The sequence below is a fragment of the Dipodomys ordii genome, unplaced genomic scaffold, assembly GCF_000151885.1.
Source record: "Dipodomys ordii isolate 6190 unplaced genomic scaffold, Dord_2.0 Scaffold259, whole genome shotgun sequence".
Taxonomy (NCBI): domain Eukaryota; kingdom Metazoa; phylum Chordata; class Mammalia; order Rodentia; family Heteromyidae; genus Dipodomys; species Dipodomys ordii.
This window is the reverse complement of record NW_012267475.1, coordinates 704,520-719,060: the sequence shown is the minus strand read 5'-3', so window position 1 is coordinate 719,060 and position 14,541 is coordinate 704,520. Positions and strand designations below refer to the sequence as shown.

Below are 14,541 nucleotides of genomic sequence, written 5' to 3'. Positions count from 1 at the left end.
ATCACCATCATGAAGAACTGCTGCAAACCAGGAAGACCCTTTCTAAAGATATTTCAAATTCAAAAGCACTTTCTCATGTCCTTTTAGAGTGCTCAGAAAGACTGAGAGCCTCAAAGGTGCACCAAAGTACAAGAGGTCACTGTCAAAAGCAATCCACAAATTCAGTGCCAAAGCATTTGGAATCCAAATGTCATCCCTCACAGAATTACAAAGTCAGTCCAAAGAAGACTCTGAACAGCAAAAGTAATTTGAACTAAAAAGAGCATTGCTGGAGGTATCATAATACCAGACTTCAAATTATACTACAGTAACAAAAACAGCATGATACCAGCACAAAAACAGACCTGAAGACCAATGAAACAATATAGAAGATCTAGGAATAAAGCCACAAAGCTACAGCCAACTTATTTTTACAAAGAGGTAAAAACATATAATCATACAATGGAGAAAAGACAGTATCTTCAACAAATGGGCAAAATGAGTATCCACCTGCAGGAGTGAGACCAGGCCACTACTTCACATCCTGTGTAAAAATAAGCTCAGTCACCTGAGTAACAGCTCAATCACTTGAGCGACAGCTCTACTTCTGGCTTTTTGCTGGTTGATTGAAGAGTCTTTCAGAGTTGTATGCCTGAGCAGGTTTTGAATCTTGATCCTCAGATATTGGTTTGAGTAGCTAGAATTACAAGTGTGAGCCACCAGCACCAGGCTTACAGACATTTCCCCCCCTTACCCCCCCACCCCCCGCTGAGGGGGCTGAACTCTGGGCCTGGGCGCTGTCCCTCAGCTCTTCAGCTCAAGGCCAGCGCCCTATTACTTGAGTCACAGTTCCACTTCCAGCCTTTTTTCTGCTTATGTGGTGCTGAGGAATCGAACCCAGGGCCTCATATGCATGCTAGGCAAGCACTCTACCACTGAGCCAACTTCCCAGCTCCCAGATTTTTTTTAAAAAAATCACAGTTTAAATAATTAATCCTCTACTGAAAGACACTGTAACTGCCTGTAATATTTTGATCATCCAAGCAAATGAGAGGAGGGAGTTGTCTAAGAGTAATTCCAAAGCTTCAAAATCTCAGTAACTGAGAAAATGAATCATACAACTGAAATCTTTGACTACTATACCTGATAGCTACCAGAGCAAACAAGCTTCCTGTCTTTTAAGCCACAAAGAAAAGGACAGAAATGAACACATTTATAAAGCTTTTCACATTGTCCAGCACAAATAGCCAGGCTTACAGCAGACCTGGTTTTTGGATTGATGGCATGAATCTAGCCATTCATTTTACTTAAGAGAAAAACGGGAGGGGAAAAAAAAAAAAAGAAGAAGCATCTGTCAGAAGATCAATGAGCCCAGAGTGAAGAAAAGATTTCCTCAGATAAATTCAGGCTGATAATGAATTTTATAAACTTCTCTTCTATAAAATTTAAAAAAAATGAAAAAAATGCATTTTTTGTTTTTCAACCTGAAGAAATTCTTTCAAATAAGGGGTCAGTGAAGGTTTTCCTCAAGACATTAACTTAGTATGTCAATAGCCCCCAAAACTGAAATAAAAGAAATATGGTTTTCAAAATAGGTAGCTGAGCAATTAGCATTTTTTTGGGGGTCCGGTTGTGGGGCCTGAACTCTGGGCCTGAGCGCTATCCCTCAGCTCTTCAGCTCAAGGCTAGCGCTCTGCCACTTGAGCCACAGCGCCACTTCCGGCTTTTTTTCTCTTTGCTTATGTGGTGCTGAGGAATTGAACCCAGGGCCTCAGGCATGCAAGGCAAGCGCTCTACCACTGAGCCAAATCCCCAGCCCGCAATTAGTATTTCTTAAAGTTAATCATCAACTACACCTAAAGAGACTTATGGGAAGAAGGCATGATAAAGCAATTCACAAAACAAAAATGTTGATGAAAACAGGAAATCTGAAAAGACTGACAGATCTTGTCTTGGTGAGTTTGATGGAATGATAGCATAAATTCATGCTGGCCTTATATACTATATAAATTATATACTATAAACTAGAGTACTGCTTACAAGGGAAATAAACCAACTGTCCCTGAATATAGCATCTGTGAAATAAAATATACATACACAATAGAATACAAGTCATCAATAAAAACATTGGCAGTAAATTCACATTGATCAAGTATTGAGGCTGTAGGGTTTTTTGTTGTTGTTGTTGTTGTTTTTTGTGCTGGTCCTGGGGCTTTAACTCAGGGCTTGGGCACTCCCTGAACTTTTGTGCTGAGGATTGGTGCTGTACCACTAGATCCACAATTATTCACTTTTTCGTGGTTAATTGGAGTCTCACAGACTTTCTTGCTCAGGCTATCTTCCAACCATGATCCTCAAATCTCACCTTCCTGAGTAGCTAGGTGTATTGCCTGCAGTCTCAGGTAACACCTAAGACTGTAGGTTTTTTGTTTTTGTTTTTCGGTTGTAGGGGCTTGAACTCTGGGCCTGGGCGCTGTCCATCAGCTCTTCAGCTCAAGGCAAGCACTTTACCACTTGAGCCACAGTGCCACTTAGATTTCTGGTGGTTTATTGGAGATAAAGAGTCTCACAGACTTTCCTTCCCAGGCTGGCTTTTAAACACCATCCTCAGATCTCAGCCTCCTAAGTAGTTAGGATTACAGGCCTGAGCCATCAGTGCCCGGCTTGACTGCAGCGTTTTAAAAAAGAAGGTAGAGCATAGAATGTACAGTGTGATCTTACTCATGTCAGATGGCCACATTTGTTTTTGTTTTTTTTTCGGTTATGAGGCTTGAACTGGGCTTGGGCACTGTCCCTGTGCACTTCAGCTCAAGGAGAGTGCTCTACTGCTTGAGCTACAGCGCCACTTCCGTTTTTTTCAGTGGTTTATTGGAGATAAGAGTCTCATGGACTTTCCTGCCCAGGCTGGCTTTGAACTGTGATCCTCAGATCTCAGTCTCCTGAGTAACTAGGATTATAGACTTGAGCCACCGATGCCTGGCAGATGGCCACATATTTTTGTAGACAAAATTTTTTATACAAAATTATGGCTACCAAAATGTTCACAGTGAATTATAGCAATTTTTACATGCTTCATGGTAATTTTCCAGGTTTTCAAAAGAAATACCAAATGTATTTTTTTGGGGGGGGGGAGAAGAGGAGGTGCAGGTGCAGGTGCTAGGGCTTGAATCCAGGACCTGGGCATTGTCCCTGAGGCTAACACTCTACCTCTTGAGTCACAGCTTCACTTCCGGTTTTTTGTGGTTAATTGGAGGTAAAGAGTCTTAGGGACTTTCCTGCCTAGGGTGGCTTCCAACTCTGATCTCAGCCTCCTAAGTATCTAGGATTACAGATGTGGGCCACTGAAGCCCAGGCCAAAGGTGCCATTTTTATAGAAACAACAAGCTTTTTTATTGTTTGGAGGATATCTGGCTTCATTATAATAGAATCATTTTATTATGCTATTTTACAAGATAGCATGATTATCAAGGGAAAGTGGTTCTTTACATGTACTTAAAAATGTTTAATTTTTTGTTGAGGGTGTGCTGGGAACCAAGGAGTTTGACAACTTCAAAGTTATTTCTAGGGGGCTGGGAAGGTGGCTCAGTGGTAGAGTGCTTGCCTTGCATGCATGAGGCCCTGGGTTCGATTCCTCAGCACCACATAAGAAGAAAAGAAAAAAGCCAGAAGTGGTACTGTGGTTCAAGTGGTAGAGTGCTAGCCTTGAGGTAAAGAGCTGAGGGACACTGCCCAGGACCAGAGTTCAGGCCCACGACCGGATCCCCCCCAAAAAAGTTATTTCTAGTAGAGTCTGAATTTCATCTTAGACATATTATTAATTTAACAAAGTAGCAAATTATAAATGATGCTGTAAAATACAGTCTGAACAGAAAAACCTGTTATGTTACAAGATACTGGTTCCTCTTTATGTAGAATGGATGAGATTACTCTTTTTGTGAGGTCCACATTTCTCTGGTAGAGAGGGCTAAAGACTTAATGATAAGAATTCAGAAGGCAAGGTTTGGTTGCAGCCATGCTCCTTATCGTATGCCTGTCAGCTGTTCCCAGTGTTGCCACTCTCTAATGAGGCCAGTGGTGATTCAATCCTGCTTGATCATCACAAAACACATGGATGGCTCTTTGCTCCTTACTCTATCCTATTACCCACAGTCTTTTTTTTTTTTAAAAAACAGTGTTGGGGTGTGAATTCTTTGCACTTGCTAGGCTGGCACTATACCACTTGAGCCATGTCACCAGCTCTGCTTTGTTGTTTATTGAGAAATGGGAATCAAGTAAATCCTTTTGCATGGACTGGCTTTAAGCTATAGTCCTCCAGACTACCTGTACTATAATTATACCTTTAACAATTGCTTTATAAGGAAGAATTTGGTCTTTGTCTTGGTTCCTGGTAGGAGCCTCAAAACCCTTGGAATAGGCTGGCCATGTGTGTGTGGTTCACACCTATAATCCTAGTTACTCAAAAGGCTGAGATCTGAGGATCATAGTTCGAAGCCAGCCCAGGAAGCAAAGTTCCTGAGACTCTTATCTCCAATTAATAACCCAAATAAACAAAGCCAGCAGTGCAGCTGTGGCCCATGTGGTAGAATGCTATTTTGAGCAAAAATGCTCAGGGACAGTGCCCAGGCCCTGAGTTCCTGCCTCAGGACCCACACAAAAAGAAAACAAAACAAAAACCTTGGAATTGTCTTTGGCTAATTGGGTCTATTCAGAGAGCCCAACTTTCAGGAAGATAGGGTTCAATCACATGACCACTGATTTGATCAAGCACACCTATGTAATGAGACCCCAATAAAAACTCTGGGCACCACAATAGGCAGAACTCATTTCTAGAACATGTTGGCATGTATAAGGAAACAGATCATAGGGGTTATCAATGCTCTGCACTCCCTCCTAGATCTCACTCTATGTTTATCTTTATGTGATCTTAAGTATAGGATTGGAGGCTCAATGGGTAACTTCAGTTGATTTCAAACTGAAGAGGACATGGGAGCCTCTCAGATTGGCCAGCTGGCCAGAAATGCAGGCTACCTAGGGGTGTCCAAGCCTTTTGGCTGCAGCTTGAAGTGGAGGCAGTTGTGCAGGGAATTCTACCTGGCAAGCTATAGGCTCTGCATTCATTTACTCTGGGTAGTTTGTGTCAAAATTATTACTGTGGTATATACCCTATTTGTGTTGAACAAGTCCAGGTGAAATGAAATGGTAACTGTCCTAAATATACAATACTATTTTCTATAACTGATATTTTGAAAAGTAAAGCAACTGTTATAATGTGATAAAGGGCCAAAAGTTTTGTTGATTGGCTTTTGTAACTTTTTCCTACCACAAAACAAAATACAAACATTGGTCTTTTACAGGCATTCACATGCCTCTTTCTTGGTGCCATTCAACGGACAGCTCCCCACCATGTCACTATCAGAGTACTCATCATGTGTGCTGTCTTTGTCTAAGGCTCTCTCCAACCAGAGACTATCTCTTATTCAGCTTTACCTTCTCAGTGCCAACCACAGTGCCCAACATAGCAGACTCATCTGTTTGGCAGTTAATAGGTCAGTGAAACTACTCTGCTCATAAAAACCACTCCTGGCTGGGCACTGGTGGCTCATACCTTGGATTCCTAGCTACTCAGGAGGCTGAGATCTGAAGAACATGGTTTGAAGCCAGGCCAGGCAGGAATGTCTATGTGAGATTCTTATTTCCAATTAATCATCCAAAAAATCAAAAGTTGAACTGTGGCTCAAGTGTTAGAGTGCTGACTTGATGAAAAAAGCTCAGGCAGCATGTAGGCCCTGAGTTCAAGCCTCAGAACCAGCACAAAGAAGCAAACAACAACAAAACTCAAACCATTCTAGTGAAGGAAAAGGTTGATGTGGGCACTTTGGTTTGAAATCCCTCAGTCATTTGCACAATTTTCTCCCTGACTTTTCTGTATTCAGGAGAATAACATCTCTGGTTCATCAAAAGATAAATGCCCCTCCCCCACACACATAAAAACAATACACTGTTTAAACATAGTAAGAATAAAAGAGGATTTATCAAATCTTTCTTAGACTCTTGTGGTTTCTTATAACAGAACATCTGGCTTGATGAACTAAATATTTGCCCTTCTGAACAATTCACTCACCTTTCAGTCTGGCATCACCCCCAAATGCACCACATCCCCAGTTTCCTGTGGCCACAGCAGAAAGATGCTCGGAAGGAACTCCAGGACGGACAAATCCACAGTAAGCCTGTAGGATAAAAGAAATAGCACAGCCCCTGAGCAACCAGACACAAACAGTACTGATGTACTGACTGATGTGTCCATTTATCAAACTTACGTTCTCTCCCTCTTATTTCCTGTTTCTTAGGGCCAATGTAGAGGGGAAAACAAAGAGAAATATCTAGGATTAGGAAGAGAAAAAGAACCTATTGTTTTTTGAAATCTTTCTGATACCTCGTTTCTTTTTGTTTGCATTGGATAAAAGAAATCTGTGTTAGTCTAAGGCACTGGATTTATCAAATGTCCAAACTGATAATTATGAATATTGTTTCTTCCTCTCTTCCTCCATACTGCTTTCCAGAGTGGTTAAATAAGTTTACATTCCCACCTACAGTGTATTAGTTCCTTTCCCTCACATCTGTGCCAGCATCTGTTGTTTATATTTTTGATGACCATTTGGAAGTGAGAAGGAATTTCAGTGTTTTTGCTTGGCCATTTTTACTTTTTCTGAGAAGTCTCTATTTTGCTTATTTGCCCATTTGAGTGGTTGATTCTTGGAACGTTTAGTTTCTTGAGCTCTTTGTATATTTGGGATATTAGGCCACTATTCCTATACTGGGGCTTGAAATGAGGGCCTGTGAACCTTTTCTCTTAAGGCTAGTACTCTATCACTTGAGCCACAGTTCTACTTCTGGCTCCCCCTCCCCCCAAGGGTTGTAAAGAGTTTATTTAGCAAAGAGAAACTGAAGACCACTTGGGAGGGAGATTGGTGGGCCCTGGGGACTAGGTCACTTCTGGTTTTTTATTGATTAACTGGAGATAAAGAATCCCATAGACTTTCCTGCCTGGGTTAGATTTGAACTGTGATCCTCAGATCTCAGCCTCCTGGGTAGCTAGGGCTATAGGCAGGAGCCACCGGTTCTATGTCCAGCCAAAATTCTTAGTTTTTTGAAACCACCAGGCTTTATTAAGAGTTTTAGTAGCAAAGTAAATCTCTCCAGGTTCTTTCAGATACCAACAAAGGCTAAAATATAGCTTATGTATAATAAGAAAAATTGAAAGAATGATCAGTGACAAATGTTCCTAGAAAAAAAAAGCAAGGATATAGAAAGACACTTCTGTGAAACCCACACATGGAAATATAGTAAATCACTCTCTGAAGCTTACACAAGGTGTAAAAGTTTATTTCATACACTGTCTGGATGGATTAACAAGGCTATTCCTTCCAACACCTCCTAGGCTGTAAATTCTGACAGATATTAATTATAAGTTGGTGCCAGACTATTTTTCAGGACTGTGGTGCAGAGCTTACACAAGAACTCACAAATTACCTGCATAATCAGATGCATGGAGCTTCTGAAAATCTCTTGAAAGAGATTTTGAAAGGCCAACAGTAACAGAGAGCTCTGCTAGGTAGGTTCTCAAAAGATAAAGAATCTGACAGTACAGGAACAAGGATGGGGAGAGCAAAGCCTCTGTCACAATAAATGGAATACTGTTACTGTGTGCTGTCAGGTTTTCTGAGCTGCCTACACAAAGAGGAGGAGCCTTCTGGCTTATGTCTTTGTCTTATACTAGCAAAATGTTTTTAGGCTTTTTCACTATGTCTTTAAGTATATTTGGCCAAGTTTATTTCAGCAAGCCAAAACAGCTTAGCTTAGTGAAGCTAAGACTTAACAATGGAGAACTGAAAATACAAAATTGTAAGAAGCAAAGTGTAACAGTAAGAATTAATTTTCCCAAAAAGCAATCTTAAAAACTGGCCATTATGCTGGGTGCCAGTGGCTCATTCCTGTAATTCAGAAGGCTGATATCTGAGGATCACAGTTCAAAGCCAGCTTGAGCAGGAAAGTCTGTGAGGCTCTTATCTTTAGTTAATTACCAAATACAAAGAAAAATAAAATAAGGAAAAATATAATATTAATAATATAAGGAATATTAAGGGAAAACTAACTAGAAATGAAACATTTTGAACTAATAGTCCTGAAAAAGATATTGACATATTTTACAGAGTTTGACATTTTTTTTGGCAGTCGTGGGGCTTGAACTCGGCCTGGGTGCTGTCCCTCAGTTCTTTAGCTCAATGCGAGTGCTCTACCACTTGAGCCACAGTACCACTTCCAGTTTTCTGGTGGTTTATTGGAGATAAAAGTCTCACAGACTTTCCTGCCTGGTCTGGCTTTGAACTGTGATCCTCAGATCTCAGCCTCTAGTGTAGCTGGGATTACGGGTGTGAGCCACTGGCGCCTGGTCAGAGTTTGAAATTTTTTGGAATATTTGCACAAAGTTTTCATTGGTTTTATATCAAGCTTTGGTTTTAGTAATCCCATTAAAATTTGGTATTAGAACATAAGAAAAATCAAGACAGGAAAAAAAATCAAGACAGGAATCTATTTTTTAAAAAGTAATGATGAAATCTACTTAATTTAATTTCCATCCCATAAGGCTCCATGAATACATTCACTATGTAACCTCATCTAAAGGAGCCTAGCATGGCCAACTACAACTTTTCACAGTGATTTCTTTTTTATTTCCTTCCTTGCAGTTATTTACCAATTTAGAAACTGGAATCATAAATCTTCCCCATGCCGAAGATAATTCACCTCTAGAATGTCACTCAGCTGATCTCTCACAAGATTAAATATAGCTTCAAAGTATCAGTTAGATAAAATGAAACTGATTCCTTCCTTTTAAAATTCAACTCCACTTTGCAAGCCATGATGTGGGTCCAACAGGAGATGTGAAGCCTGTATGGGGCTGGCATCTTCCAGAGGTTGAGGATGCCCTTGCAATCGTTACCTGGCCAATAATGCCTAGATGTGGCAAACAGACCTTTGGAGCTTAGCTACGCAGATTTCTGCTGGCAAAAAGAGGTCTTGGGCTTTGTTGCTTCATTTAGAAAAATGCGACACTATTCCATGTGGGCTATTTTAAATCTGGGGTATTTCCTAGTTTCAGTAAGTAGGTTGGGGCCAACTTTTGAGTGTTTGAAAAAGTGTAACAGGCAGAAAAGACTGAGAGAGGGGCTGGGAAGGTGGCTTAGTGGTAGAGAGCTTGCCTTGCATGCATGAGGCCCTGGGTTCGATTCCTCAGCACCACATAAGCAAAAAGAAAAAAGCCGGAAGAGGCGCTGGGGCTCAAGTGGTAGAGCTCTAGCCTTGAGCTGAAGGGGGGGGGGATAGCGCCCAGGCCCAGAGTTCAGGCCCACCACCAGACCCTGCCCCCCCAAAAAAAAAGACTGAGAGGATTCAATGGGTCATTAGGTTTACCATCAAAAGAGAAAGGGTGGCATACGCTTTTAGGAGATATGTTAACTAGAAGCAGGGAATATTCTCAATGATTTAAGATTAAAAATGGTTAATAGGCAGAACACTTGCCTGACAAGCCTAAGGCTCTGAGTTCAAATGCCCAGTACCAAAAAAAGAAAAAAAAAGTGTAGGCCAAATCCAAATTTTCTAAAGGGCTATGGGTGTAGACCAGTGGTAGACAGCTAGACTAATGCAAGTGAGGTCCTGGGTTCTCCTCAGAGGTGACAAAAATAAAAGTAACTTGGCTCAGCTACTTACTAGCTTTAGTACCTAGATGCAAATCACCCAACTTCCTGAATCTCAGCCCATGGTCTCTAAACTGGAGCTAAGAACAGTGTCTCTATCACCCAGGTGTTGATGATCATATCAGATAATGCATGCCCCTACACTAGTTAACTGAGGGACTAAATCAAGAGGGTTACCCAAGTCTGCAACAGTGAGGCTTTGTTTTAAAAAAAATTATCTATCTCTCTATCTATCTATCTGCAAAGAATCTATCTGTGTATCTATAGTGTTGAGAGGAGTGTCTAGTACCTAGTAATTAATCATTACTTTTACTAACAATGATATATACCTATATTATTTGAAAAAATCCTATTTGCATATGACTCTAAAGAATCCCTTGAGTCATAAATGAGATTTAACTGTTCAGTGACATAGTGACAAACAGAAAGGCAATACAGAACTGAATTGCTATACTTCAATGTTCTTCAATGTTAGTGATAAAACTGATTTATCTATTCATACATACATATCAATATTTTTAACATTTCTGGTGTCATTAAGAGCAGGTAAACTGAAGGTTAGTGATATACAAGTAAATGTAGAGTGCATCAGTTAGATATTGGGAATTTCAAGAAAAAAAAGAAGACTCATTCATTCCAAAAGTTTAACATTGAAAAAGATCATGACTTCAGGTAATTTCTCAAAGTGAATGACTTACTCTCATAACCTATCCTATGAAAAGGAATCCTACAATTTGTGCCAATATATTGTACAGCTATGTTAAACATTCTGGTTTTACCTTCTTTTCATATATTTCTCTCCAAACCACCTATCATATAAAATGTCTTCTAGTTTCAACGTCCATTTGACAAATTCCTATATACATGTTTAAGTAAGGAACACTTGCCAAAATCTGAAGATAAATTGTTAGTCTACTTGATATACTCCATCATAAAATATCTTCAGTTTGAAGTCAATTTCTTCAAGGCAAGAATCTGGAACAGTGAAAGTAGGTTTACATTTATCCTCCTTCATTTCTTCCTTCCTTCTCTCTCTCCCTCCCTCCTTCTTTCCTTCCTTTTCTTTTTCTGTGCTAGTCCTGGATTTTGAACTCAGGGCCCTGGGCACTGTCCCTAAACTTTTGTGCTCAAGGCTGACATTCAACCACTTGAGTCAAAGCTCCAGCTTTTTGGTGATTAATTGGCTTCAAACCATGATCCTCAGATCTCAGCCTCCTAAGTAGCTAGGATAAGAGGTGTGATATGCCAGTGCCCAGATATATTTTTTTTTTTAACTGTTAGGGTAATAGTAAATACAGCTCCTTGCAAATGCCACACTCCCTGCCCTATACTTCAAATTGTATCTAACTACATTCTAGAAAAATATACTCCTCAGTACAAGTAAATCTGACTTTTACTCTTGGTATTGGGTAGGAGAAAATTTTAGAGCTTTTGACATCCTAAAGAGCAGTCTTTCTGTATAGTTTTTGAAAAACCATAAAAAAAAAAAAGGTATCTCAGGGCTGGGAAGGTGGCTCAGTGGTAGAGCACTTGCCTTGCATGCATGAGGCCCTGGGTTTGATTCCTTAGCACCACATAAGCAAAAAGAAAAAAGCCAGAAGTGGCGCTGTGGCTCGAGTGGTAGAACACTAGTCTTGAGCTGAAGAGCTGAGGGACAGCACCCAGGCCCAGAGTTCAGGCCCCACGACCGGACCCCCCCCCCAAAAAAAAAAAAGATTTCTGTAAGTTCAATTTTAAGAAACAGCATTTTTTTTTAAAGTTGTTTTTTTGTTTTTTGTGCCAGTCCTGTGACTTTAACTTGAGGCTTGTCCTGAGCTGTTTTTGCTCAAGGCTAGCGCTCTACCACTTGAGCTAGAGCTCCACTTCCAACTTTTTTTTTGGGGGGGTAAGGGGGGGTGGTTTATTGGAGATGAGTCTTATGGACTTTCCTACACGGGCTGGCTTCATACTGTGATCCTCAGATCTCAGCCTCCTGAGTAAGCTAGAATTACATCTCTAAACTTTTTGAGATTCATTCCAGAACTCTACAAACATTAAAATCATCTAATAAATTACAGATAAAACATGTTCATCCAAAATGAGATACTCAAATAGATCAGGACATAAGACATATAATTACTTCTAAGTATCTACTAAATTGTAAGGTTAATAAGAGCCTTTTGGGATTATTTGCTTTTTTTATATATATATCCAGACCCCAGTCATTACCAGAGGTAATGTAGCCAGGCAAAACCACACAACATGCTATCTTACTAGACATATCCTACATAGAGTAATCAAACAGTTCACAGAAGTAAGTTAGTCTTCTTGGCTAGCAGAGTAATTTGGGGAACTGAAGGAAATCTTAGGGCTTATATCTGTAGAATAGAATCAGTCTTCTATTGTGTGAAGGGGGTTATTAATCACAGTTAACAGAAGCAAAATCTGAACAAATAAAAGAGAAATGGCTCATTTTTGTATTTGTGTAATACAAAAAAAGCACTTAGAACCACAGTATACCATTATTTCTGTCATAAACACCTCAAAAATGATCAAATTAATAAACAATGAATGGAACAACAATTCACCCTTCTGGTTTTTCTTTTTTAATTCTGATCACATACCCTGTAGAGAAAAATGCCACTGACCCCTGGGAAAAAAATGTTTAGGTCAAATTCATTGCTATGTGACTTTACGATAATGCATGTGTGGCTAATATCAAGCAAAATCAAACAATTATGAAATGGAAAGTACATCTTGTACAAGCTGACAGAGCCATTAAATCAGGAGAGCAGCAGGCAGATGTACTGACACGGCAAGAGTTACCAGGAAGCATTAATTTCACCATTAATAAAATGGCAGTAAATAGATGACAACTACCAGATAAACTCAGCAGTAAGGTTACTAGCCTTGTTAAGCTCACGTCTCATTTTCTCAGGCACAAACTGGTCGAGGTAGCGTCGGAAGTGAAGTGCATCAATGGCGACAATCTCAGTGCAACGTCTCTGCCAGTCATCCCTGGGATAGGGCAGAAGGGGAGCAAGATGAGCAACAGGCAAAGTCCCCAGGCAAAACCTTCAGAGGGGCTGGCTTGTGGACACTGGGCAGTTTAAAATATTAAAAACAAACAAACTGTGATGACAGATCTTAGCCAAGCAGGAGGCCAGAAAAACAACCTAATTTTAGATTCAGAGGCATACGTATTGCCCACTGTCAGGTATTAAAGAATAAAGTGAAAAAAAACCCAAGAGATAACAACAGCTGACATATTGTAAACAGTGCATCAATTTCAGCAAGACTCAGAGGTTAAAGGATTTGGGAGTAAACACAAGGTAGCAAAGCCTGTGTTTTCCTTTAGTACAATAAACATGACATTCCTCCTTTACTCTGAGATCTGCTCTAAATCACCAGGGTGTAGCATCACAACATATTGTCCAGAAAATAATCCCTGAAGTTAGGTGCTATGAAAAATGTGTATTGATTCAGTACAACATTCTACCTACTGTGCTCAATTACTAACTGAGAGAAACTATTTTTAAAAAAACAAAGACATCAAAACAGACAATAACATGTTGCTTGGAAAGTAGGAAGGACTAACTGAGGTGATAATTACCAAAACTTGTACAATCCCAAATATATAATCTCTTCAAGCTTTCCAGCAACACTTCTGCAAAAAAAAATCAACCTCTGGCAAATCATACCATTTGGTAAGAAAGCAACGATGTGGAAATATAAAATTTATTTCAAGAATAAACAAGGGACAGAACCTGAAACATTCACCATAGATTCTGTTGTCACTGCTGCAGAGCAGTTAGCAAACTGTCTGAACACAGGTTCCCATCTATCTGATCTCTTGAAGAAATTAAGGACAGCTAAATAAGCCGATCAAAGGCTTTAAACTCTAGTTAGAACAGACTCTAAGTAAGTTGGGTGTACTTGGAAGGTAACCTTTACTCCCAATAGGCTACCCAGAGGTAAAGAGCTGCAGAATTTTGCCTTGCTTGTTTTTGCCTTAGACTTTTGGATTACATATTCTCTGTTTCTCACTATGGTATATGGGGATAATAAGTGTTTTAACTTCCAATGACCCTATAATACTAAATATTAAAAAGGTTCAACTGCTGGAGTAAGACATAAAGGGATATTGAGTCCACACATTTTCATTTTCAGTCAAACGTGAGTGCCAGGAATACAGACCTTTCACTCCCATCTTCATGGCTTCGAGCCCATCGGTAAGTTTCAGCATACCCAGTGTATTCACTGTACTGTTCAGTACCTGAAACAAATAACCAATTACTATTCATGTCCCACTTAAAGTGGAAGGCAGAGATTACACTGTTTCCAATTCCACTCAGCAATGAACTACAAGGTTCTCTGCCTCCCACAAATGCAAAATGAGAAGAGTAAAGGTGTGAGACTATATCTCTGAAAGAAAAAAAATAAAGCTCAAGTGACAGAATACTTGTCTAGCAAGCCCAAAGCCCTGGTTCAATCCCCAGCAACATACACACATATGCTTCTAGGATTGTCTTTAGGATTAAGGAGCCTCTGAGTCAAAATTTAAACAGTGGAACAATATGAGTCTTATACCCAAAAACATGGTACGTTTCTCTATTCATTTAGGTCATTTTTTCCACAAGTCTTCTATATCAGTGATTCAGTTTACTCAGAGTTTTATAAAGTTTTGCTCTCATGTTTGATGGATTTAAAAAAAAATTTTTTTTTTGGGTCCGGTCATGGGGCCTGAACTCTGGGCCTGGGCGCTGTCCCTTAGCTCTTCAGATCAAGGCTAGAGCTCTACCACTTGAGCCACAGCGCCACTTCCAGCTTT

General features: G+C 39.9%; 1 protein-coding gene across 1 annotated transcript in view; it reads right to left on the bottom strand.

Annotated features, from left to right (window-relative positions):
* Positions 1 to 14,541, bottom strand: part of Parg (poly (ADP-ribose) glycohydrolase) — a 115,829-nt gene that overhangs the window by 8,800 nt on the left and 92,488 nt on the right. Inside the window, exons 13-15 of the mRNA XM_013036193.1 lie at positions 13,908 to 14,020; positions 12,620 to 12,728; positions 6,101 to 6,206 (exon numbers count right to left, since the gene is read on the bottom strand). Coding sequence (XP_012891647.1) covers positions 6,101 to 6,206; positions 12,620 to 12,728; positions 13,908 to 14,020 — 328 coding nt within the window. The remainder of the gene's footprint in view (positions 1 to 6,100; positions 6,207 to 12,619; positions 12,729 to 13,907; positions 14,021 to 14,541) is intronic.